Raw genomic sequence first — 27,514 nt, 5'->3', positions numbered from 1 at the left:
CCCACATCATATGGATTTTCAAATCAAGTCTACATATCGAAAGACCAATATATTTTGAACCGTAGTTGATGAGGGAGCTTCCACATGTGTAATGTCCATATAATGATGGAAGGCTATTGGATCACCTCAGGCTGTTCTATCACCTAATCTCTTAACAACATTTGATGATCATTCTCATACGCCACATGGGATTATTCCAGCCTTTCCCGTCTGTGTTGGGGGAAAGGTTGTAAATACTGAAGTAGAAATAGTTGATGAAAATTTGATTACAATATCCTTTTTGGAAGAAACTGGATTTACGAGATGCATGCTATTATATCATCATTATTCTGCATCCACTGTTTTCCTCATGAAGGGAGAATTGTAACGATTGATTAGATGGAGTATTCTCCGAGTGAATCCAATGCATCTTATGAATCTATTATTCCATTAGAGAACAATCCTAAGCAATCTATTGAGAATATAGGAGTTTGGATGTACTCTTCCTTAATGGGTACCTTTGATTTTCCTGCTCCTATTGCTAGAATTAATGCTATTTCATCTTCCAAGGAACCTTCTCGAAGAGAGTTCTTTAGAACTCATTATTTTCCAGATCCTTGGCCCTTACCCTCTTATACCACCACATTAGATGAGGGGAAGGTGAGTGGAATGGAATTTCCTATGTCTACAGTTGAAATTGCTTATCAATCTATAGTTAACACTGCAGACTCTAATCCTACTCCTTTTTCACCAGAGGAGTTGGATGGGGATGTGGCTCCGGCTTGGACTCTAGATTCAACTTCTACTACAAATTTCCTAGATACTATTTTTCCATCCAAAGAATAAATTCTAGAAGAAATTAAGGTTGTTGAGAGACTATGGGATGATTTGCATAATCAGTCATATTTCCTCCCTAATTTGTGAGAAGTAGAATCAAGCTTGTCGAGTCCTTCATCTACTGGTGATGTTCATGCAGTTTTAAATTCTTTGGCTCCAACAAAGTTTTCGGTCGGAGGTAACATGTTTGTCATTTCACAAACTGTTCCAGTGAACATCTTTAGGAATACCAACATTATCGAAAATGTCTTCGTTGGAGCTGATTGTTCCCCTAAAGAAATTCAAACTTATACCAATCTATTTAAAGAGTTTTGAGACGTGTTTGCTTGGCATTATGAGGAAATTCCTATTACACATTATTTTGTCACACCTCTTGCACTTCCCTGTGACATACCCCGAAGTGCCCGAAACATGACCATTATGTAGTGTACTCATTCTTGTATACAACTCAGATCCCTCCTAAGAGATTGATTGGAAAATGCCTTGAGATTTCCTTGAAGAAATGGCTCTAAAACCCTAAATTGAGAATCATTGCTCTTATAAGGCTTAAAACAACGATGGTCATGTGTTGCACTATACTTGACTAACGATGACATTGTTCTGTTCCCTTGCATACCTGTGATGATCCCAAAGAGGTAATTTTCCCAAAGAGGATGAGAATCTTCGTGATCTAGAAGCTTCCAAGCAATGAGTTGGAGGTTTTCTGGCATAGATGAGGTCAAATCCTCCCAACTTGGCCTCTTGGTCTTATCCCTATTAGCTACCTCCTTGAGATGAGGGCCTAATCCTATCTTTGGAGAGGTCCTAACTCCCTTTCCTAGCCTACAAATGCATCCTCTCACATTCCCAAATGGTTGGTCTATGTCTATTTGCACCCTTATGCTAATATTGTGCCTAAAGGCTATTCATTTGAGTTGGAGGAGTGCTTGGGGAGTTCTTGTCTTAGACTTGGATTATCACTCAAGGAGAGCCTATAAACATCAAGGCTTTGGTTGTAAGATTCCCTTTATTTTCTAATAATACACAACTACTGATTCATCTTGCCAAAATGCATATGTTCATGTATCATTTAGCTTGACATTCCTTGACCAGTTAAGTAAATTTCTATTGGATTTTCTATTTGTTTTGGTATGCCTTGTTGTGTCTTGATCACTTGTGCAGGTGCATAAAAACTGAGAGAAGTAGGAACAAGCCCGTGATACAAGTGGTTCAAGGTCCTCAACAAAGGAGATTAGAATAGAATCAGAAAGAGGTAGGCCATCTCCTTCATTATTATTTTTAATTGTAACCTAGGAAGATGTCTAGTTGATTGTGACTTCAGTTGCTATACCCACTCATTGGGCTATAGATATCATCTCTATCTGTAGAGAGGGTTAACCTTGACAACAAAATGGCAACTCCACTGGGGAGCCTATGATCCTTTCCTTTCAATTCTTCACCTTGTCTTTTGACGAGTTTGATCAACCATCCATTCCCAGACTTCATTGCTTGTCTGTAGCCAGTCTCACTTTCTGGTAAATGCTTGAAGGTTGTTGATTTGAGTTGTTCTTGAAGATTTTGTGTTTTTTCTTTGTTTTTCTCGCCCATCACATTTTTGGCCCTAATAGTGGTGATGATATCGGAGATGTGTTGATTACAATAGCGATGATCATTTCTTTTCTCTTAACAAGTGTGATGATAACAAAAGTTAAAGAAATTTAGGGTTTGTCTTCTTGTTTTCAGTTCTTTTTACCTTCTCCCAGTGATTTACTAGTGTGATTTTAGTTGACTCTTTTCTTTTCTGGTTGCAATCACCTCTTAACTTGGTTTAAGTATGTTTGAAGTTTGATTAGCCTTTTAGGGTTTCTAGGTCTTCTAGGTCATCCTTCATCCACTCGTTGGTCTTCTCATTGGAGATCAATTACCTGTGTTAAAGAGTCTTTTGTGTGTTTGGGCATCCTTTGCAAATCACTTTTGGTTCTTGAGTCTTAAGTTGTTTTCATTAATGTCGGATTGAGTAGATACTATGAAAGTCACTTAAGTTCCATTTGAAAAACAATATATTAGAAATTGATTGTCTCATTTGAATCAAAAGAACTATTTTCTTTGAGTTTGTGTTTTGAAAAGCGAAAGCGAAAGTGTTTATCTTTTAATTAGTTTTCGAAGAATTTTTTGTTGCATTCAAATCATTAATGTGAAAGAAATTTTCATGTTTCTTGGCTTGTTTTCATTCTCCTTTACTTTTTGCACTAGATTACATTGATTCCACTAAAGTATCTATATATATATATATATATATATCATTGCATCTTAAGATAGATTACTTTAAGATCAATTTTTTGGCATTGCATTTGTTGTGAAATGAAAGATTATATTTCATTTTTTGTATTTAGCATTGGAAACTATCGTTGATGCATTGATCATTGGTTCGATGCATGATTTGGGTAATTTTCTTCCTTACATAGATAAGTTTCATTGAATTGAAGGATTTCAATTGCATCATCTAGTTTCATTTTAGGAACAGGTAACATCATTAAGGCCTTGAAATCAAAACATAATTTCAAGATCAACTTTAAAATCTATCAATTAATCTAAGGAGAATTTGAAAAATTAACATTCATACTTAGTGTTTTAGGCTAGAGACATGTTCCATCGTCTATAAAACATAGCAGTTGTCGTTCGCTTTTGCATTAGACAACGCTAGCAGAAACTTATGTTCCCCATACCATCGAGTATATAAAGTGATACCCCCATAGGTTGCAAATATTTATCCATAGGAAAGCCGAGTCTACCACCCTCTAAACATGATACACCGAACACAACATTCAGGGAGATTTCCTGCACGTACGTCAAGTCCTTGGTAAATTTATTTGCTAGGGTGTATATTGTAGTTCACGATTACTTGGTACTCCTTTTGCCTAGAGTTACGTGAGTGGTCATTTCAATTTTTTTTGACTCTTTAAATTTGAAAAGATCATCGAGAACTTGTCCTTTCAAGCTCGCTAAACCATCGAAAGTGACTAGAGTCACCTTTTCGTCCTTTTCTCAACTCTTAAAAGATGAAAAGGTAAAGTTTTTGTTTCTAAAAATAAATGCCCATGATAAACATGCCGAACCCAAGCAACTGCTTCTTGGACCAATATTGAGGAATTCCCTGTTAATTTCAAGATTGTTAATAAAGCCCTTAATGAATATCCTTTCCTTTTTGATCTTGAGAGGAAGTCATCATGGCTGAACCATTGATTTCATCTCACATTTCCCCTTCATTGTTTGATACTGAAGGGTCCTCCCAAGGAGTTCATTTAGAGCTTCCTCAGTCACTTGAAGATAAAGGCTTTGAACTTGGGATTATTTTAAGTATCTAACTCTTGTCTTCTTGTCCACCTCCATCGGATTCCTGGTCACCTCAAGAATCTGATCCTGAGACCCTAGACAATCCTATTCAGACCCCTATGAGTCCGCAAAGGCTAGTTATTCATCCATCGAATCCATTATTCAATTCTGTTGTGATATCTCCTTAACGCCCTTACAATCCTTATGATCAGCTTGGTATTCCTTTTGAGTTATCTCCTCGCACATCTCGAGTTCCTCGTCACCAGTTGTTTCCATTTGTGGAGTCAGAGGGTGAAATCCCAACCTCTTCTTCAGCTCATTCGAAATTTTCCACTACCCATACTCCTCATATCGATGATGAACAAGGACATGAATTCCCTCCAGAAGGCTTTCCTTTTACACGAAGAGTCCCATCTCTCACCCTTCTTGAAACTAGTGGACCCATGTTTCCACCTTGTTATACAACCTTAGCTCAATTAGTTCCAGGTACTCCTAGTGCTTCATCATTGTATCAAAATCCCATTTGGTCTTCAAATTCTAAGCCTACATCCAGTCTGTTCATTCCAAATGTGAGCTCTCGAATTTCTGTACAAACTATTGTCACGTCAGTTCCTGTTCAACCTACGATTACATCACGACCTGTATCGTCATTTCAACCAACCCTTCTGGTACAACTGACTATTTTAGGTTAGGTTTCTATTAGTTCTTCTCCCCCTCCATTAAATGGATAGAATGTGCCACTGCCTAGGGGGAAAAATCTGAATATTCCTCTTGTGTCATGTGAAACCAATTTGAGTGGATTACAAACTCACATGGTTGGAGTTAATCAACTTTGTTTCGGTAGTATTCCTAACCCGATTGGTCCATCCGGGTCAGGTAACATCTAGTATCAACAACCTTATATGGCTCAGTTTCCAATCCAATAGGCTTATGTCCCATATGGTTCGCAAGCCTCAGTCAATCCGCCTTACACTCTGCAAGTAGGAGCTTATGTCCATCCTGGTCAATCCATTATTCCTAGTGGATATGGTCAGATTCAATTCAGAAATTACCAATACTCACAGGGTATATCCCAAGGAACTGTCTAACAACCTTGCAATAGCAAGGGAAACCTTTGCAACAACAAGGGAAACCATTGCAACAACATATGAAACCATTGCAGTAGCAAGGGAAAACATTGCAGCAATAGGGGCAACATTTGCAGCAGTCTCAACAACCTTTGCAGCAACAAACTCAATTTGTTCAACAACCTACTCAACCTTTGTCTTCACAAGGCCAACCTTTGTAGTAACAAGGTCAACCTTTACAACAACAAAGTCAGCCTTTGCAACTACAAGATCAACCTTTGCAGCAGTAAGCTTCATATGCCTATCAACAAGGTCAGCTCTTGCAAGCACAAGGTCATCCCCTAGAGCAGCAAGGCCAAACTCTTCAGGTCCAGGATCAACAGGTTCAACAACCTTACAACTCGTATGCCACATATAATGCTTACCAACAACCTATGGTAGGTAAATATCAAACCTACCCTCGATAAAATCCACCTTATGGTCAAGGTAACCCTCAGTGGGGGCAAAATCAAGTCCCGTATGGACAAAATCCTTCGCTATGGGGCTAAAATCCTTACCAACAAGGTTGGAACCCACTGTTTGGGCCTCCTCAAAGGCCCTACATGTTGTTGAATATTAAATTTCCTTTCTTGGCTATGTTGGAGCTGCCTAATGTCTCACGGGTCACAAATGATCCTATTTTCCATTTGTCTTACTGGCCTCTAGTTCCAACTAAAACTCCAAGCGATTTCCCCAAATTCGAGGGAAAGTCTAAAGAGGATCTGCAAGCCCATGTGATAAAATATCACTTATGGTGCTCTTCAAATTCATATGTTGACAATTCTATCCATCTTCACCTCTTTCAGAGAACCTTAATGAGTGCTACCACAAAATGGTATATCGATTTGCCTCGAGCTACCTATGTTGACTTCAACTCTCTAGTTATGGCCTTCCTCACCCACTTCCAATTGCCAGTTTGGCATGAAACTAGCACTCATTTGCTTACACCTCTTACCAAAGATACCATGACCCACATTTCCGATCATATCCATGAATGGAGACGTCCGTGTTGCCTCATCAAATTCGAGATTGCTGATGAGTTGTTGACTGAATGGTTCACAAAATCATTCGTTAACAAGATTGCTAAGGATATAGCTAGATGTGTTACTAAGAGTAAGCTATTTCCCGTGCTCAGTATCTAGAATTAGTTTATTCGCAATCTGGCACGTTGTATGAGATGTTTCCTGATGCTCTGCGACCATATTTGGATTTGACAGCATCAAAGTCTCTTGGTGTACCACCTGTTGATGGTGTAATTGGTTCCGTGTCTTAGACTTCCACGAAAGCTTCCTCGAAGAAAAAATTTGTTTCAAACATCGGTTCCAATAACCCTTCAAAAAATTCATCAAGTCTTGGTAAAACCTCTGAGGTACATGGTGTTCAGTCTATCACAACAAATAAGGCCTCTAAAGGTAAGAAAAAGGGAAAAGGTAAAGCCAAAGCTGATGCCCCAAAATAGGATCCACCCAAATCATCTGTTGATGATGCTTCTAAAAGGAAGCCGAAATATCCTTGCCTCATCTATGAGGAAGATCATTACACCAAGGATTGTCCTTGACGTTCTGAAGTTAACCACTTATTGAAGGGGACTCCAACTATTTTAAAAGAACCTTTTCCATCTCAACAGATGTAGTTGGTAGACCAACTATAATCCTCTACCTCCTCTGGTTCCCAAGTTTTCATGATGCAAGGTTCATCACCTATTTCGATTGCTACTCGAACAAAAGACTGTCAAACCCCGCATAAACAAATGGCGGAGAAAGAAGTCATCGATATACCTTCTACTTCCACTCCATCCAGTTCTAGTCTGCTCCATATTGAGCATCCTAATAGTGAGTCTATAATCCGACCACCTCCCAAGGGTGTACTTCGGAAATCATCTTATAATATGAATGCTAGAGCTGCACAACACTACAATATTGTTGAGGATTTAGCTCAAGCACCTTCGACAATGTCTGCCTTGGAGGTTCTCCAAACCTGTCCAACGCAATGGAAATCATTTTTGTTTCTATAAGTGCCATTGATCGTGCTAATTCGAGTCTGATTACCTTTGATCTTGAAAACCATGTTCCTCGTCTTCCTCATTAGATTGCTTTTCTGATACAGGTTCTCATTAAAGGAAAGACGATCCATCAGATTGTTATTGATGAAGGTGATTCCACCTGCATCATGTCTGTTTCGTGTTGGAAGGCCATTGCCTCTCCTTCTCTTAACCAGTCCCTGAACAATTTGGAAGCCTTTGATGATAGAGGCTCTCGTCCATATGGTATTCTCATGAACTTTCCAATTACATTGGAAGGAAAGACCGTTGAACTAGAAGTGGAAGTTGTAAATGCGAATCTCAACTACAACCTTCTTCTCGGGTGAGGCTGGACCCAAGCTATGTTTTTTGTGGTTTCTTATTTGTTCCGGGTGCTTCATTTTCCTCATGATGGAAAGATTGTCACTGTCGACCAACTGTATTTTTTTTCTTCCGATTCATCAAACATAAATGTCCCTTACGTGGGAAATACTGAAATTCCTTATGAGAATTTGGGGGCAGGCCTCTTCAAAGACTCTACTTTAATGGGTACTTTTACTCTCCCACCTCCGAATGTTACTTCAATAAATATGATCTTAGTTTCTACGGATCCTTGGACTATTCCTACTCCAGATTTAATTGATTCATTTAGCGATTCTATGCCTTTAAGTCCATTGGAGAAAAATTATCAAGAAATTGTCTTGGCTTCGATGGCCGCTTCAGAAATTCATGCTGTTTTTAGTATGAACCCGAATACTTATGTGCCATATCCTTAGCTTGGTTATTGGGATTCTCAGGATCCTTTGAACAAACATTCCTCATTGAAGAGAGTATCATTGAGGTTATGTGTCTGGATGAAACTCCTTGGAACGGTCTCCATCATTGTTCTTCCTTTCTTCACAGCCTTAATGAGATGCCTCTGTGGCTTGAAGCATTTGTTTCTCATTGCCCAATGTCTCAACTTCAGACACCTATCCTGGTGCATGAAGTCTTGTCGGAGAGTAACATGGAAAACATCATTGCTAGTATGCCTCTTGACATTTCCATTAAACTAGAATTTTTGAGAACCTGCTATTAAAGTAGAAGTGGAAAAGCTTTTAAAAGCTGGTTTTATTTATTCCATTCCATTGACAAATTGGGTGTCCAACATTGTCCCTGTTGCTAAAAAGTAGGGTACAATCCGTGTCTGTGTTTATTACCACAATATAAATCACGCATGTCCAAAAGACAATTATCCCACTCCATTTATCGATCAAATCATCGACGAATGCATTGGGAGTGAGATTTTCGAGTTCATGGATGGTTTTTTTGGCTACAACCAGATCAACATTTCATCCGCTAATCAACATAAAATGACCTTTATTTGTCCCCAGGGCACTTTTTCTTATAAAAATCTTCCTTTCGGTTTAAAAAATGATGGCGCTACCTTCCAAAGATAAATGTCTTATGCATTTCATGATATTCAACACATTGTTTAGCCTTACCTTGACGGCTTACTAACCCATTCTACTAAGCATCATGACCATCCAGATCACTTAAGATCCATCTTTCTGCGATCTCAGGATTATAACATCTGTCTCAATCCATACAAGTGTGTTTTTTACATTGAATTTGGTCGACTCTTGGGTTTTGTAGTGTCTTGCGAAGGTTGTTGGATTTTTGGTGCCTGACCCAGGTTCAACGTTAGTTAGCCAAGCAAATCCATACACTATTGGCCCTTTTGGCATCAACCCGCGGATTGCGGACTAAAGTCTCACCCGGAGTAGTATGGGGGGATGTTGGAACCAAGTTTCCACACCCTGAGATGGTCGTGATGTCAGTTTATACCCTGTGCCCCTACTTTCGCACAGGTCACTAAGCCTTAGGGCTTTGTTAGTCTACCCTTTATTTCATCCTTCAGTACCTCCGCGAAGGTGTATGATTAACCTTTGTGTAGCCTTAACCTGTGGTCGAGTACTTTTGTGCAGGTATGAAAATGTATGGTATAGGGTCCCAAGTTATCTCAAGTGTTTTAATTATATTATTAATCAATCACAGTTAGCGTTGTGTAAACTGATATCCTTACTTGCATTCAATTAACCAATACAATCACATATATTCGCGCATCACATGAACATTGTAAATTAAACCCAAAACGCAATATAATCAGATGCATTAACAATTACTAAATACACAAAATTTACACAATAATTCTCTTTATTGATATCTTCCAGTTTAATACAGACTCTATCCACCCTGCGCACATAGTTGCAAGGGTTCGCGCACTCAGTTGCGGACTTCCACCCTAGGCCTCTGTGCGCTAAGTTGTAGAGCCTCTACCTAGGCGAAGACCTGAAACACTTAGACTTCTCTACCAAAACTCCAATGCTTTTCTCTTCAATACTCACTACTTAGAGCTTACTTACTTAGCTCCTTTTTATACAATCCCATGGTCCGTGGACCATGGGTAGATATTTACAGTCGACTTGACATTTTACAAAATAAGGGCAGACAACCCTTTATTAATCTTGATACCTTCGTGCTCTGTAGCCACAAAATGTAGAGACTTTACAACTTTATTACAAAATTATCTCAAAACATGGGCTTTTAGCCCCAAAATTGCTCTTGGGGGAACTCGTTCCCAACAGGCCCCCAACAAAAACATGGTGACTCACCCTCGAGTCACTCTGTGGGTGCGGAGATCTTGGCGTGAAGACCTCCCAGCTCAACCTGTATGATGGAAACCTTGGCGGTGCACTTTGTGGCTGCTTGCTTCACTTCATCAACCAACTGCTCTATCACTGGTCCTAAATTGTCAGCCTAAAGTTTCTGCTGAGTCGTTTTCAAATTAGCAAGCTTGGCTTCAATCGAGGCCATGACTGAATAAGCTTCGTCCAACTAGGGCTTCAAGCACACCTTCATCATTGCCTCTTTATGCTGTGCTGCATCTACGTGTTCCTTCAATGTTTTGGCCTCCTGCAGCTTTGCCAGTCTTTGTGTGAGAGCGATGGTGCGCAATGTACCTTTTACTTCGTCATAGTGCTTCTACAATTCTTGCACCTCTATCTCTAGACGCTGTACATTAGGATCCTCCTGTAGGCTCGTCAAGACCTCGAATGACTATTCAAAAAGCTATGTGCAGTCTACTACTACACTGTCTACCGCTGCTATCACCTATGTGACAACGATTGTGCACTGCTTCTTTACTTCCGATGTAGTTGAAGGTTGGGCCTTCAACTATAAATTTGTAATCTGTAGGTTCAGCTATAGCTGAATCTTAGCCAACTCTGTGCGAGCCTTGCGCACCCCTGTAGCAAGCTTGTAGACCTATTCATCTGCCTCTGCATACTTAGGAATGGCCAATTCGGGGACCATTCGGGAGGCTTCCCTCACGACCTTAATCATACGCATATTTTTGTTAGTAAGTTCCACCATGGAAGTGAAGGCGGTGTTGTGATGTAGGAAATGTTCCCTCTGTGGACAGAGGCAACCCTTCTAGCCCTAGAGTGAGTCTAGTCACAACAAGACAAAACAATAGCTAATTTCCTTAAACGGTCATTGTTGAAAGAACCTACCTCAAACCAGTGTTTGATGGAGGTTTCATTGTGCTGCTTTAGCTATCGTTTCATTCTCTTCAATGAGCGATTCACTTGAAACAACACAAGAGAACAAAAGAACACGTAACAGAGTACAACAATTATCTATTTACTTACAGAGTCAAGGAACCATAAGCTATCAAGTATATATCACACATGACATAGGAAATCACCATTGATTGTATTAAAATGAATAAAGGCAAAGCTTACAACCAAGCCTTGACATCGCAAGCTTTCTCAGAGGGTTTAGCCGGTAAGTTTCTTCAAGCATTCACTCTCAAGATGGTCTCCCAAGTAGATGATAATTCTCTCTCTCACTCACAAACACTAATACAAGCCTAAGGCAATCCACAACCAATTGCTAAACTATCAGCAATTCACACTGCAAACTATCAAACTCACGCCAAAGCTAACTAATTTGCTCAATCCCAAAAACTAGCTGATCATAGCAATGGGGAGTGCTCTAATAAGAGGAGGATCCTCCATAAAATGAGGGAGAGGGAGCTTATCCTCAAGGGAGGTTTCTCAAAAGGTGGAACCACCATCCCAGAGGAGGAAAGGCGAACTCCCTTGATCCAACAACCAGTTCTAGAACCACCCAGAAGCATTCTGTTCAAACTAATTTGCCATATCTAGATCATCACAATTCATACACTAGGGCTCAGCGATGACGTCGCAAGGAAGCAATGTATTCAGAGCCATCGTCACAAGAAAGATCTTGAAGACTTGTGCTGAATGCTAAAATTCGACCGTCACAGGAAACAGATGTACCCCTGCAACGACATTGCGACATTATAGTTCATTACAAAGAATCATCACAGGCAGAATGAGGTTTACTTGCGACGATGCATAAACATGGGTGAAAGGGTCAATCTTCAGGATTAGGGAACACTTGTTTAATCTTCTTGGATGAGTAGGAAGATGTGGACACATTTATTTGATGTTTGACATGGCGGAGATGTCGCTCAAAGACTAACTTTATTCGATATCCGAGGATATGAGGCCAGTGACAAATTACTGTGTAACAGAGGCCCCCTAAAGCATGAAGGCTGAGAGAGTGGGAGGGGTGAAATGCTTTACGAAATCATAACCAAACCAGAACACCATCATTGAGAGCTTGTAGGTGCAAGTACAACTTATATCTCTGACAGTGAAACACATGTAGTCTAGGCATGGGCGCAGCCACCCAAAAGACAGATAAAACTTGGTCTATGGTATGGACACAGCCACCTAGTCGATAAGACCATATAAAGATAGAGGTATGGTCGCAGCCATCTAGAAAAACTCAGGTATGGTCGCAACCATCCAATCAAAGAGTCATGTATGCAATCACAAAGCAATCCACGCAACCCAAAATTATGTGATCTTAGTTTGGGGTCTTGAATCTCGACCGATCATAGTATAATTTCGAATATGCGAATAGATGTGCTGAAGTCAAGCATACTAGAAAGTTGCTTGATTACCGGCCAATGATGTAAACCATTAACAAGCATGAGAGAGACCACCAATAATGTCAATGGTTCTCAAGGTACTGCCAGTAAAATCCACAAAGTGTGAAGAATGATTTGGAGTCGAACACTCATGGAATCACCCGATCGATGACTAATAATGGAAGCCTGTCGTCGAGTGTGAAGAAATTTCCATTGAGGCATGCAAGCTCCAAGGTACTGAAAGAAATCTCTAGATCTACTTCCTGGTTACTGAGTTGGTGTCGACAAGAAGCGACCCGTTGCAGGAGGGCCATAATGTTTTCCTCATCAATGACATGAGACAAGGAACAAGATGAAGATGGATGAAATAGAGAAACAGAGGAGGAGGTAAGGGTGCAAACTGCACAAGGATTAAACTCTTGAACATATTGGCGACACGACTTGTTGAGATTTTGTATATATTAATTTCGATAAAATCTCATGGATAATGCCAACAATAGGATTTGTTCCTAAACTGTTTGCATCAAATCCTGATGAGGAGATATTCTATCCTATTTTGTTGTGATAGAATTTATTATTCAGTTTCTTCTCTACATCTATAAATTGTAAGCCTATAGAGGAAAAAAAAAAAAAATGTAAGGTGTGAGGAAGAGGAAATCTGCTGTTGTAATCTACTGTAATCTCTTGTTGAATAATTGATAAGCCAATACCTCTGTATGGTGGACGTAGCCTAGATTGGTTGGGTGAACCACGTTAAATGTCGGAGCATTATAATCATTATAATGCTCAAAGCATTATACTAATTAGTTAAGTGTCGGAGCATTTAAATCACTATAAGTTTGAAGTCGAACTCTCCTGTGTATTGAATGTCAAAAGTTGCAGAACGTGGCACGATTGGCGGTTCTAGGCGGGCCGAGCATGGCTTCTAGCACCGCAAAGCCAGTGGAATGATAAACGCAAACGATTATAGCCTTAGAAGGAAGATAAAGCAGCTGGGAGTTGGAAGATAAAGCAGTCCTGAGCTGGAGGATAAAGTGCCGGGAGCCGGAGGAATGAAATGGTGCAGTAGTTTGGAGTGGAGCAAGAATAAAGGATTGAAAACCGGCGTTGCGTGAAAACGTCTGTAAATCCATTCCGAATGTGCTGAGATTCATCTCGGCACCTTGATTTTCTGTCCACGCCTATTTTCTGAGCTAATAAACGTGGAGCCTGGTCTCTGCTTGTGGGCTTCGTCTGGAGGAATGAAATGCTGTGGTCGATTGCGCTGCGTTTTGTAAGGGCTGGAACAAGACCGTTCTCTTGATTGCTTCCGTGGAGCGGGAGAAGGAGCGAAGAGAGCCAGAGTGTTGAAGGAGATGTCGTAGATCGAGTTTGTTTGACATCACTACTGATACGGTATGGATTGCATATTCATTGTGCTATGCTAGTTTGCTACTTGTGATTTGAAGGGCTGGAGCATGATACATTTGTTGTAATATTTTTGCTTTTGATAATTGCATGTTTGAAAAGGGGAATTTTATCAAAATGTTAATTTGATTAAAAAGGCAATTAAGGTTCCATAGAAAAGAAGTTAAATTCACTATGTCAAAAACTCAAAGTGCTCGGTTTGAGATCGAGAAGTTTAATGGGAGAAATAACTTCGAAATCTGGAAAGTCAAGATGCACGATTTACTCGTGCAACAAGGCGTGGCGAAGGCACTTTTGGGAAAATCCAAACAACCTTTGGCCATGACAGATGACGAATGGAGTGACATCGATGATAGAGCACTAAGCGGCATACGATTGTGTTTGGCAGATGATGTTTTATTTAACATCGTGTCAGAGAAAACTGCCGTTGGTCTATGGACAAAGCTAGAAAAGCTGTACATGACTAAATCCTTAACAAATAGGATTCTTCTGAAGAGACAGTTGTACAACTTGCGCATGAAGGAAGGTACGACAATAACTGATCATTTGAATACCTTTAATACTCTCTTGGTGCAGTTAGATAGCATAGAAGTAAAATTTGATTCAAAAGATAAAGTTGTGACTTTATTATGCTCGTTGCCTGAGTCATGGGATCATTTTGTTACTTCTATAAGTCTTAATTAGAAACCATTGAATTTGATGATGTTGTTAGAGTTATGCTGTCTGAAGAAACTAGAAAAAGGTCAAATCAAGAAACCTCTATATCAGAAGCAATGATGGTTAGAGGTCAATCTAAAGAAAGATGGTTTAGTAAGCAGAACAACTCTCAGTCAAAATCGAAAGGGAAGAAGTGTAAGCTAAAATGCTGGTTTTGCGGCAAATCGGGACATTTGAAGAAGGACTATTGGAAGAGACAACAAACATCCAAAGGAGACTCTTCAATAGAAAATAAAGAAGCAAACATGACAGATACAGGTTCACCATCCGGTTCAGGTATAAGTGATGAAGTTTTATCAGTTAATTTGTTAAATCATGATCAACATTGGTTGTTAGATTCTGGTGCATCCAATCACATGTGCATTCATAAAGAGTGGTTTAAAACTTATAAATCAATCAATGATGGAGTAGTTTACATGGGAAATGATGTCTCATGTAATGTTGTGGGAATTGGAAGCATCCCGATTAAAATGTTTGATGAGACAATTAAAATCTTAACTGATGTAAGACATGTACCTGAACTTAGAAAAAATATTATTTCTCTAGGAATGCTAGACACAAATGGATATAAAACTTTTATTCAAGGTGGAGTAATGAAAATTTATAAAGGAATCCTACTAGTAATGAAAGCAAAGAAGGTTGAAAATCTTTTTCAGTTAGAAGGAAGAACATAGTCAGATCATGCTTTAACTGTATCTGAAAACAACAATGATTCTATTCGATTATGGCATCAATGGTTGGGCCATATGAGCGAAAGAGGATTAATTTTTTTATCTGATCGTAAGTTACTTCCTAGTTTAAAGTCTTTTAAGTTAGATTTATGCAAACATTGTATATATGGGAAACAAAGCAAGCAAAAATTTAAAATTGGAAAACATACTAGTAAGGGAATCCTTGATTATATCCATTCTGATGTTTGGGGTCCATCTCCTACAACCTCATATGGAGGATCATCATATTTTGTATCTTTTATAGATGATTTCTCTAGGAAAGTATGGGTCTACATGTTGAAAAGAAAGTCTAATGTATTCATAGTTTTCAAGCAGTTTAGAGCATTAGTAGAAAATATCACTGGAAGAACCATTAAATGTTTAAGAATTGACAATGGTGGTAAGTTTACTTTAAAGGAATTTGATAATTATTGCAAGGAAGTTGGGATAAAAAGACATAGAACTACTGCTTATACTCCTCAGCAAAACGGAGTTGCTGAACACATGAACAGGACTCTCTTAGAAAGAGCAAGAAGTATGCTAAGTAACGCCAATTTGCGGAAGGAATTATGGACAGAAGCAGTATCTACGACTTGTTATTTGATAAATCGATCACCATCAACTGCAATAGGATGCAAAATTCCTCAAGAGGTATGGAAAGGTCATCCTTGTGATTATTATAAACTGAAAGTTTTTGGTTGTGATGCATATGCTCTAATTCTGAAACATCAACGTTCTAAATTAGATCCTAAATCAAAAAGATATATCTTTGTTGGATATGGTGTTGGGATTAAGGGATACAGGTTGTGGGATCCTACTACTCACAAGATCATCATTAACAAAGATGTTAAATTCAATGAATCTTCACTCGATAATCCAGATGTAGATATTAAATTGAAACAAGAAAATGTACCTAAGTTTCAACATATTCAGTTTGAAACCAGTTCAAACACTGATGATAGTAAAGAAGAACGAGTTTTAGATGAAGATCATGAAGAAGTTCCTACAGATAATAATCAACAAATTGTGGAAGAACCAGAAACATCTTTAAGAAGGTCCATGAGAATTAGATATCGTCCTAAAAGGTATGATGATTATGTTACTTCAGTTGCTTTAACCGCTAATGATGATGAACCTTTATGCTATCAGGAAGCTGTAGAAGGTTCTAACAGTGATAAGTGGAAAGAAGCTATGAAGGAAGAAATGAAGGCATTAGACAAGAATGCCACATGGGACCTCGTAGAACTTCCCAATGATAGAAAAACTGTAGGATGTAAATGGGTTTACAAATTGAAAAGGGGTGTTGATGATAAAGAAGACAGGTACAAAGCGAGGTTGGTTGCGAAAGGTTTTTCTCAGAAAGCAGGAATTGGATTTCATGAGATATTTTCATCAGTTGTAAAAATTGTTTCAATTCGGATTGTCTTAGCATTAGTTGCTTTACTTGATTTAGAATTACAACAACTAGATGTTAAGACTGCATTCTTACATGGAGATTTAGATGAAGAGATTTATATGGAACAACCTGAAGGGTTTGTTCAAAATCGCAACAAGAAATTTGTCTGCAGGCTCAAGAAATCATTGTATGGTCTGAAGCAGTAACTGAGACAATGGTACAAGAAATTTGATTCTTTCATGATGAGCCAAAATTATATAAGAATTGAATATGATCATTATGTTTACTTTAAGAAATTAAGTATTGACATGTTCATTATCTTAGTATTATATGTTGACGACATTCTTTTAGCAAGCAAAAGCATAAGTGAGATCAAAAGGTTAAAGGCTCAGTTGGCTGGGACATTTGATATGAAAGATCTAGGAGCAGAAAGATAGATTTTGGGAATGGAGATTTTCAAAGACAGGAGCAATGGTAAGCTATGGTTATCACAAAAGAAGTATATTGAGAAAATACTCTTAAGGTTTGGTATGAACAATGTGAAGCCAGTTTCAGTCCCTTTAGCTTCCCATTTTAAGCTTTCTTCAAGTTTATGTCCTAACACAAATGAAGAAAAGGAATATATGTCTCGAATTCCATATGCCAATGTAGTAGGTTGTTTGATGTATGCGATGGTTTGTACACAACCAGATATTTCACATGCAGTTGGGGTTGTCAGTAGGTATATGGAAAATCCAGGGAAAGAACACTGGTCAACAGTGAAATGGGTGCTTCGGTATTTGAGAGGCACAAGTGATTATTGTATCACTTATAACAGAAGTAGTGAATTTGTTTGCGGATATGTTGATTCCGATTTTGCAGGTGATTTGGATAAGAGAAGGTCAACGTCAGGATATGTCTTTACTCTTACAGGTGGAGCTATTAGCTAGATGTCAAAGCTACAAAACATTGTTGCTTTATCCACTACAAAAGTAGGATACATAGCTGCTTCACATGCTTGCAAAGAAGTGGTTTGGTTGAAAGGTTTGTTTGGTGAGTTTGGTAGGTTACAAGACAACATTAAGTTATTTTTTGATAGTCAAAGTGCAATTCACTTGGCTAAAAATACAGCCTATCATAGTAAATCAAAGCATATACCTATAAAGTACCATTTTGTAAGATAGGTGTTATATAAATTTTTGGGCACTGCAACCCCAAGCATAAATGTCCATAAACTAAGGGCTCCCAAGTTCCTAGAAGTGTTGTTCCAACCCCTAAAAGAACAAGGTCAACTGATTATAGCTTCTCCCAGAAGTTCTCCATGAAAAACTGCTCAGAACTGGTTAAAACTGGACCATTTCACCTTCTCCATAGGCAAAGTGCGTTGCATCTCACCTAAATACACACAGTAGGTGCGTTGCATTTCAAAAATCCCTTCTATGGGGTGTGATGGGCGAGAAGGGACAAATGGCAGTGTCAATCCGTGAGGTGGAGAAGCATGGAATCTTCGAGAAACTTCTCCTGTGACACTTGCCTCTCTGAATTCGACCAGGGATGAGTAAGAGATCATCAATCTCCAAGTGGAAGCAAGAACTATCAGAGGGAAGACACTAATCAAATCTCAAAAGCTGACTCACCTCCCTTACAGACATCTATATATGGATCCCTCATCCCAGAGATCCAGAGGCTAGAATTTTGCATCTTGTAAGGAATTGCTATTGGTTTCTTGAGGCAACATCATAATGTTGGGTGATCTAAGCTTTTAATGAGGTGAAGAAGGGCTCACTTGCTGAGAGGATGATGCTGGGTCAGAACGATTGGTTGTAACTCTCTTGGCTCTTTCTTGATTATCAATAAAGCTATTCAAGTTTTCCTCCATACTCTTGTGTGATTTATGTTTTTTGCATTTGTATGGTAAATTTACATCTGATACTAGATTGTTTATGATAATAGATCCATGTTCTCGTATAGTGTTATGCTGCTTTGATTCTATAGGTACTCTGTGAAGCTGGGTATACAAGAAAGGAAAACAGAAAGGACTATCAGAAGAGAGAGGAATCGAGCAAGGAACCAAGCGCAAGACAGAGGTTGGTCTCCTTTATTCTTCTCTCATCTATCTTTCATAAAGGAAAACGAAAGTAGTTTTACTTTGTTTGTTTCTAAGGTAGCTACCAGCCTTAGTGGGATTAGCAGTTCTGCATAGACACTTTTCCTTGTAACAATAGGTTATCACTGAATGAGGAGTCTCTCTTGAAAAAGAGCATACAAAGGAAAACTGTGCAGACATGTTCACAAAACCGGTTTTATTAGAGAAGCTACAATAGTGTCTGGCTTCTCTTGGTTTGCAAAGAAAATGAAAAGAATAAATAGGAACGAGGTATCAGGCTAATTGTTGTCAAGGTGGAGATTGTTGAGATTTTGTATATATTAATTTGGATAAAATCTCATGGATAATGCCAACAATAGGATTTGTTCTTAAACTGATTACATCAAATCCTGATGAGGAGATATTCTATCCTATTTTGTTGTGATAGAATTTATTATTCAGTTTCTTCTCTACATCTATAAATTGTAAGCCTGTAGAGGCAAATAAAAAAAAAGTAAGGTCTGAGGAAGAGGAAATCTGTTGTAATCTCTTGTTGAATAATTGATAAGCCGATACCTCTGTTTGGTGGATGTAGCCTAGATTGGTTGGGTGAACCACGTTAAATGCTGTCTCATATTTTATGCTGTGTGAGATTTATTTATTTAGCTGTCTGTTGTGTATACTCTAACACGACTCCGGAATGTGGTTGCATTTTGGTACCAAGGCATCGAAGGTTTGATGGAGACAACAAGGATCAAATGGAAAGAGGCAAAATGACAAACCCAAATCCTGGAAGGCTAATGACGATGTGAGGATATCCCAAACCCGACGAGAAGCAAAAGTGTCGATGTTCAAGAGTGACTAGCTGCCGTAGGTAACTAATAGAAGATTTCCAAATTTTCCCCTGCCATTGTTGGCAAGTACCCCAATTATTTTTGAAAAACAAGCTTGAAGAGGATAGCATATGCTTGCGATATAAGTTCGTCCTTCAGACAAATCCAACCTAGTGAAACTTTAATGAGCCCTAGGGAGGAGAAGCTCGGGTCTCATCATGATGATGAGTCCAATGTCATCAGGGTTTAATGAGTCCGACATAGGTAAAACTGGGAGTCTCTTTCATGTTTAGAGAGTTTGAAAAAGAAACAGAAAAGAAAACTCCAGGGGGGCCCCTTTTTCATAAGTTTGTGTCTCTCAAGCCCGAAAAGGTAGAAAACAATACTCAAGAGAACCGCTTGACCATTTCGGTTAAGGAGTACTTTTCGTGAATAGTGTTTCCAATCCAAAAAAGTAGAAAAATTACTGGAGACATGATGTTTCGTAACCAAAATGAGCTTGAAACGACAAAAGCTCAGCCATCTTTTCATTTTTAAACGATCGGAAAAGAGCTGAAAGCAGACCGCCATTTTTATTATCTTTAATGAGTCAAAAAGGGAAAAATTCTCGACAATATTTTCATATTTTACGAGTCAAAAAAGAGCTTAAAGAAGACTCGTGGGAAAATTTCGCGGTATGTACCAAGCATGCATCGACCAGAACTTATATCCGTCACACCTGTTCCTGCACAGAGAAACCTAAGCATAAGATCCATTCGACAAAGATACATGTTTAATGTTAGAAAAAACCTAAGTCAAAAACCCTAAAACCATAAGGAAAAACCCAAAAACTATAGTAAAACCCAAAAGCCTATAGTTAAAAACCCTAAATTAAAAAAAATAAGGTTATATAAGACTTATGGTTAAAAACATATTTACATTGTTTTAGTTTTTAACCTTGGTAATTTTCAAAACAACACGCACCTTTGCAAATTTGGGGGTCAAATTCCATAGCTGTGGTGATCAATTCCGCGCCAATATTTCACCAAGTAAGTATCTCGTCCTTGCCTTTGTGTTTTAAGTGTTTTGAGCTCTAATTTCATGCATTTTGGCTGAGTTTGGAAGGATTTTTCATTCCAAAAAATCGCCTCGGTCGTTGCAGAAAATCCCCGCGGGGTTGCGACGACTGTGAATTTTAAACATGCCAAAATCAACATCATCGCAGGAAACACATGTACCCATGTGACGATTATGAGAAATGGTGAACTGAAAAATCTGACCGTCACAGCTGTTTTAGAAATAACTTCGATGAACGCAACACACATACAAATTTAATTTTTACACCATTTTAGAAAATGAAAATGACTCAAACAAGTTCTAATCATATGATATTGGCATATGCAGGGTGCAAAATGGTATTTGCATGGAAATAACGCATGCACGATGCTGATGACGAAAGAGGGGCAACTGACCCGCAATGCATGCAGGTTCTTCGGAACTGTGGATTACTTAAATTCTTCCTCACGCCCCTATTACAAGCACAATTGGACTTGCTAGAGTTCTTAATTCGCTCATGGAACCCAACAGAGGGTAAGTTCATAATCCGGGGGCAGGAGGTCGAGTTTGATGCGATAGACATATATTTTCTCACTGGATTATCTCAACAAGGAGAGAGACCCTGCATGGGTGGTGTGTGGATCATTGGAGAGTCGCTAGGCATGTTGATTGCAAGAGCATGCCCGGGGGCATGAAAATCACCCATTAGCAGGAAGCTATAGATCCCAATAGTGGATGACCTGTCACTATGCGTTTTATTGTTTACGATCATGAGGGCAGCAGGCTCTCAGGCTCAACACGAGGCAACTAAAACCCAACTGTGGTTGGATTTACATTGCCTTAATCCTACCATGTTAGACTAGGTAGAGGCAGTGTCTTTGAATATGAAGAGGCAGCTGACTAAATGCCAACGAGAAGAGATAAAGTAGTTTGGATATGGGTCTATTCTGGTACCACTCATGCTGGAGCGGGTAGCCTTACTTCAGTTGCAGGATATGGAAGTGCCGTTGCCGGGACCACTACACACCCGAATCACTAGGTGGGCCCTGGTGATGCCATGAGGAGGTGGCGGCTAGCTAGTATCATGGGGTCTTGCCTTCATGGAGTGGTTGCATCGTCAACAGGTATTTGTTGAGGACTGGCCCTATGCAAGTACAGATTTCAAGGGAGATCCCAATATGCTACTTTCACCCAGAGTGTAGCGGGATGAGAGAGGTAACATACTTGGGTTAACCGCCACACTTTTTATAGTTCATTTGTTTATTTTATGTTGTTTTTGTATTTTAAACGTATATGCCCTAATAATTATGTTCAATTTTACAGACATTGGACCTGAGAGACTGGTGGGTATCTCTCCTATGGTGCGGAGGAAGAATAGAGAGCTTGCCCTACCACCTCCAGGTGGTGATGCAGAGGAGGATATAGCCTAAAACTTGGAGGACTTGACCAAGGGGATCCCAGACTATAGAGGATTCGATGAGATCCCACGATAGTACTAGCAACACACCGCAGGTGTGTCGAACCGGATTCATAGACTGCTCAGACGAGTAGTTCGGGCAGCGGTCAACTACAGAGAGCAGAACCCATGACATTAGTCGCCTAGGTTTCTTTTTCTGATGTTTTGAGAGACATGTGTCTCAAATTGTACTTGAACATATACATTATTTTTTGGACATATACATTATTTTTTGAGCGCCTTGGTGTGCCACACGATATATAGCTATCTATGTTTTATTATTGTGTCTGAGTACTTGCATATAATGTTTTGTTTTTTATTATAAATTGCATAAATGTCTGTCTAATACATGAGTTTCCAATGCATCAGTTAACATGTTTAGCCTTCTAGGAATGCGTTGACATGTGATAAAATCAAAATTTCTTTCCAGTAAGTGAAAATGCAAATACAATTTTAAAATTTGAGGGTTTCTGATGGAATAACGCCCGTTAAGTTGAAGAACAACAAGTTGAGAGTCCAGATTCACAATCAATGCACGAATATTGAGGTTAACAACCTCAGTCAATAATTCAATGACGACGCTATATTCATCAACATTGTTCATGGTACAACCTAGACAAATACCTTGAAGGTCTACTAACTCACCGTGAGGATCGTAGATCACCTATGCCGTGGAGGAAAGATTCCATGTACTGTCACAGGCACCATCAGTGAAACCGATATAAGGTGCACTAGACATCTACACAAGAAGTAAAAAGACACAATAAGCGACAATAACGCCTACACACCAAGCCAAAAATGCACACACTAAAAACACACGTATGTACATAGCAGATGCACGAAAAACTCATGCATAATATTTTTTAAGATAAAGCCCATTCTGAGGCTTATCTAAAGGGTTTCCTTCATAGTCAATTGGCTCATAGGCTACTTTCTGCAAAACATGTTTCACAATATAAGGCCCATGCCACATAGGTTCAAATTTTCCTGCCCCTAGCTTATCATTCGCTTGATTGTACAATAGGACTAAATCTCCCTCAATGAAAGAATGAGGAGTAATAGTTTGATAGATGTGAGTTTTCATTCTCTTTTTTTGTGCTTAGATGACTAAAGATGCAAGTCGACGGGTCTCGTCTAGCCGCTATAGATAAAGAAGACGTTCTTCCACAGGAGTAGTATTTGGGAGCAATTCGACAGCTAGCTTGAGAGAAGGAATCTCACACTCAATCAGAAGGGTAGCCTACAGACCATAAACGAGTTGAAATGGTGTGAATCTAGTGGCATATTTCACTGAGGTATGGTAGGCCCATAAGGCAGAAAACAAAATCAAATGCCAATTAGACTTGTGCATTCCAATGGTACGTTGAAGCATCATAACCAACACCTTGTTGACGGCTTCAACTTGGCCATTGGCCTGAGGGTAATAAGGTGTCAAACTATCGTGATGCAGGCCTAACTGGGTCGTTAATTCAGTCATCATATGACCACGAAAATGAGAACCGTGATCAGTGACAATAGCTTGAGGGACTCCGAATCGAGTAATCACATGATTGAATAAGAATTGCACCGCTGTCTTACCGTCATTGGATAATGTGGGCATCGCTTCGGCCCATTTTGTAAAATAATCGACGACAATGATAATATACCCATGCCCCCCGGCCGAGCGAGGGTTACATGTCATAAAATCTATGCCCCATTTAGCAAAAGGGCCAACGATAATGATAGGATGCAAAGGGGATGGTGGCACATGCATCTTCCATTGGTAAATTTGGCACGCGTGATAAGGATGGACAACGAGAATGTAATCCTTAAAAATAGAGGGCCAAAAATAACTAGCGCGGAGGACTTTTTGGGTAGTAGCATAACTAGACATAGGACCACCACAGGTGTCAGAGTGGTAGTCATTCAACACTCGTTCAACTTCGTTGAACGTCAAACAATGGTGGAGAACTAAATCAACGCTTAGACGGTACAAGGTGTCCCCAAAAATGCTATAAGGCTGAGAATGATGACGAATACATCGCCGAGCATCCTTAGACAAATCAAGACGGAAGGAAGACATCTAGAGGTAGACAATAATGTCACTGTACCAGGGATCGAGGGTATTGATCAAGAAAAGGGTATCGTCTGGAATGCAATCCTGTATCCGAGAGGGAGTAGTAGTGGATGGTAACGAACCAACACCATGCAAATAGTGCTGTCAGTAGCAGCGAGATAAAGAGTATAGTCATGATGGTAATCAGGTGGATGCAATAAGGGAGCAGAAATAAGGAGTGCCTTGAGTTGCTCGAATGACTCTTGGGCAGTGGCATCCCAAACAAAGGGAGTGTCACGCTTTAAGAGTCACATATAGCCTTTAGCAATTTCGGCGTAGTTAGGAATAAAACGACGTAGGAAATTGGCTTTTCCCTGCAAACTCTGCAATTGCTGCAAAGAAGCAGGAGGAGGGAGATTCAATATAGCTTCAACTTTGAGGGGATCTAGACGAATGCCCTCTTTAGAGACGACAAACCCAAGAAGTCTGCTAGATTCGACGCAAAAGACACACTTATGTGGATTAAGACGAATACGGTAATGTCGACAGCGAAGAAAAAGCTCGCGGAGGTGGGTTGGATGGTCAGATCGTTTAGATGACTAAGCTGGGAGGTCATCTAGATATGGCTGAACAATGTGACAAATGTCATGAAATGCGTAAGACACTGCTCGTTGGAAGGTAGCACTCGCATTTTTAAGGCCGAAAGGAAGCTTCTTGTAAGCAAAGGTACCCCACGGGTAGATGAAGGCAATTTTGTGTTGATTTTAAGGCGAAATATTAATCTAGTTGTAACCAGAAAAGCAATCCATAAATGAGTAGATCTCACTCCTAGCACAATTGTGGATGAGCTGGTCGATAAAGGGTGTAGGATAATTATCCTTTGGACATGCACAATTGATGTCACGGTAATCAACAAAAACCCTAATAGTGCCTTAATTTTTGGTCATAGGGACAATATGACCAAGCGAACACGTCGCGAAATTTTCTGAAAAGATCGGTATAAAGCTGAATCTCCTCTGGAGTACAGGTAACTCCAATGTGAATATTCTCAACAATCCCTAGTTTGACAGAGATGTCGATGGGCATAGTTTGCATAATATTCCCCATATTGCCTTCAGAGAAAACTTCATGAATTTGAATAGGCATCTGAAGTGGCTATGAGGGGATACAGGAAGCAAACTTCTCTAGACAGGTAGTCATGGCCCCATGGCTTGGGAGAAATAAGGAGCGATGGTGATGATCGAACCAGGGAGGCTCCTCAAAAGACATAGTCTCTAAAATCGCTTCATCAGAAGGAAAGATCTCCTTTAACAGATCTGAAGAAATGCTATCTTCGAGCCAAGGGGATTGTACATACATGTCGAGAGGCCTACTCGATGGAGCAGGATCGGAGGATGAAGCTGATGCGGAAACAATTTCTACATAGTTGAGCTCGATAGGACTCAACGACATGATGTCACCCCAGGAGTCTACCTGATCGATGGAGGGAGTACCCAAGGATCAAAATGGATAGAAATCATGTTAATGGGGGTGATGTTAGGAGGTGGGAGTGAAAAGACACCCATAAGGGAAGGATCTTTGAAAAGGTCAGCGCCCACACTTTCATAGGGAACGGAGGTATGCTCCAAAAATTGCACGTTTCCACCCAAAGAAGAAGAGGCGAAGAAGAACAGTTGATCAATCGTAAAAATTTTCCCTTGATGGGGAAAGCAAAGGACATGGAATAGAGATGAAGCCACAACTCACATGGAATATGTCCAAATTCGACCTAATAGAAGGTTGTAAGTCAAATTTACGTCAATAACTTCGACTTCAACCTCAACTGTCTTTCCCTCTAGAGTGATGGGCAAACGTGGGAGGATATTGAAAGGATGGGAATATCTTCCATTGAAGGCTTCTAAAGTATTAGGAGATTGACTCAACATCAGGGAACCGATGGCCTTCCAACAAGCAACAGACATGATGCAAGTGGAGGCGCCCTCATCAATAACAGTACGATGAATATTTTTCGAGTTAATGATGACTTGAATGAGGAAAGAAATCTGATGAGGCAATCACGGTACATGATTGTCAAGATCGAAAGTGATTAAATCCGAATCGGCCGGGTCAATGCCACCAATGGCTGATAACAGAGACTTCCTTTGGGAGGGACAACTCTGGAGGACTTCCAAAGCGGACATAGCCGAAGGGGCTTGGGCTAAGTCCTCAACAATGCTATAGTGCTGCGCGGCACGAGCATTAGGGTTGTAAGAAGATTTCCAGAGCACTCCCTTGGTAGGAGGTCGAATGACTGACTCAGTGCTAGGTCGTTCAATATGGAGAGGGCTAGTACTGGATGAAGGAACACTTGAAGGGACTTCAGGTTCCTTTCCGGTGGGTGGAGGATATTCTTTCGATCGAGTACTTATATGAATGGGAATAGTCCCAGCCATGAAAACTTGAGAGCCAAAAGTGGAAGAGGACTGAGGTTGATCGACCACCATTTGGGTTTGTTGAGAGGGAAAAGGATCCTTAAGCACAACAAGAGTTCTAGGGGTCCCTTTAAGAAAACGACTAATCTCAGACCATCTGGGATAGTCTTTAGTATAGTGATCCTTGTCACAGATGAGACAAGGGTACTTGGGTTTGTGTTTGGTACCATCATCGGCCGGAGGCTTAGGAGGGTCTTGCTTCGGTGGATTAGCTTTATTTTTTCCTTTTCCCTTTTTCTTACCTTTCAAAGCTTTATCTGCCATGGTGGACTGGATGGCATTGACTTCGGAAGTTTTACCAATATTAGATGGGGCCTAAGAAGCATTTTCACTTGGAGTAGTAGATTTTTGCTTCGCAGGGGTCGTGGAAGACTTTCGGGAGGATGAAGTAACAGAACCAATGACACCGTCAATAGATGGCATTGACGGAGCCTTAATAGTTCCGGGTCGCGAAGCATCAGGAAAATAATCATACAACATACCGGGTTGGGAATAAACCAAGTCGAGATACTAGGCACGTCTGATAGCTTGCTCTTCAGTAACACATGCCCCCATGGCAATATCGGGGGCTATCGGACCAACAAACGAGGTAGTAAAACAGTTAATCAGAAGTTGATAAGGGATCCAGAACTTAATCAAACAACGTCGCCTTCTCCATTCATGAGTGTGATTGGAGATGGGTGTCGCCGTGTCCTATTTCAAAGATGTAAGGAGGTGTGTTCCCATTTCATAACGAATCGGTAACTGAAAGTGAGTAAGAAATTCCATAGCAAGAGAATTGAAATCCTAGAAAGTTCCACGAGCAAGCTCAATATACCATTTCGCAGCTGAACTAGTGAGAGTCCGTTGGAAAAGACGGAGGCAGATAGAATCGTCAAGCCATGAGTTAGATGAGCACCAGAGGTGATAAGTCATGACATGTGCTTGAGGTCCTCTCTAGATTTACCGTCAAATTTAGGACAATCACCAGGAATTTTGGTCGGAACTAGTGGCCAATATGGATTATGAAGGATCAGATTGTTCATTAGCTTGGACACATCAGGAAGTTCCAAGGTTACCAGGAAGGGTAATTGAGGACTAAAGGACATCATAGGCTTTTGATAAGAGCAAGCAGTAGGGTTCCATCCAGC

The 27,514-nt window shown here is 39.9% G+C and overlaps 1 protein-coding gene across 1 annotated transcript in view; it reads right to left on the bottom strand.

Annotated features, from left to right (window-relative positions):
- The window catches only part of LOC149192473 (uncharacterized), a 91,897-nt gene extending 86,612 nt beyond the window's left edge, over positions 1–5,285 (bottom strand). Inside the window, exon 1 of the mRNA XM_089406937.1 lies at positions 5,191–5,285. Coding sequence (XP_089263063.1) covers positions 5,191–5,285 — 95 coding nt within the window. The remainder of the gene's footprint in view (positions 1–5,190) is intronic.
- Positions 5,286–27,514: the final 22,229 nt, after the last annotated feature.

Source organism: Pinus tabuliformis, chromosome 2_2 (genome assembly GCF_031772625.1).
Source record: "Pinus tabuliformis cultivar Carrire ecotype Pingquan chromosome 2_2, CPIR1, whole genome shotgun sequence".
Taxonomy (NCBI): Eukaryota; Viridiplantae; Streptophyta; class Pinopsida; order Pinales; family Pinaceae; genus Pinus; species Pinus tabuliformis.
This window is presented reverse-complemented; position numbering and strand designations above follow the sequence as displayed.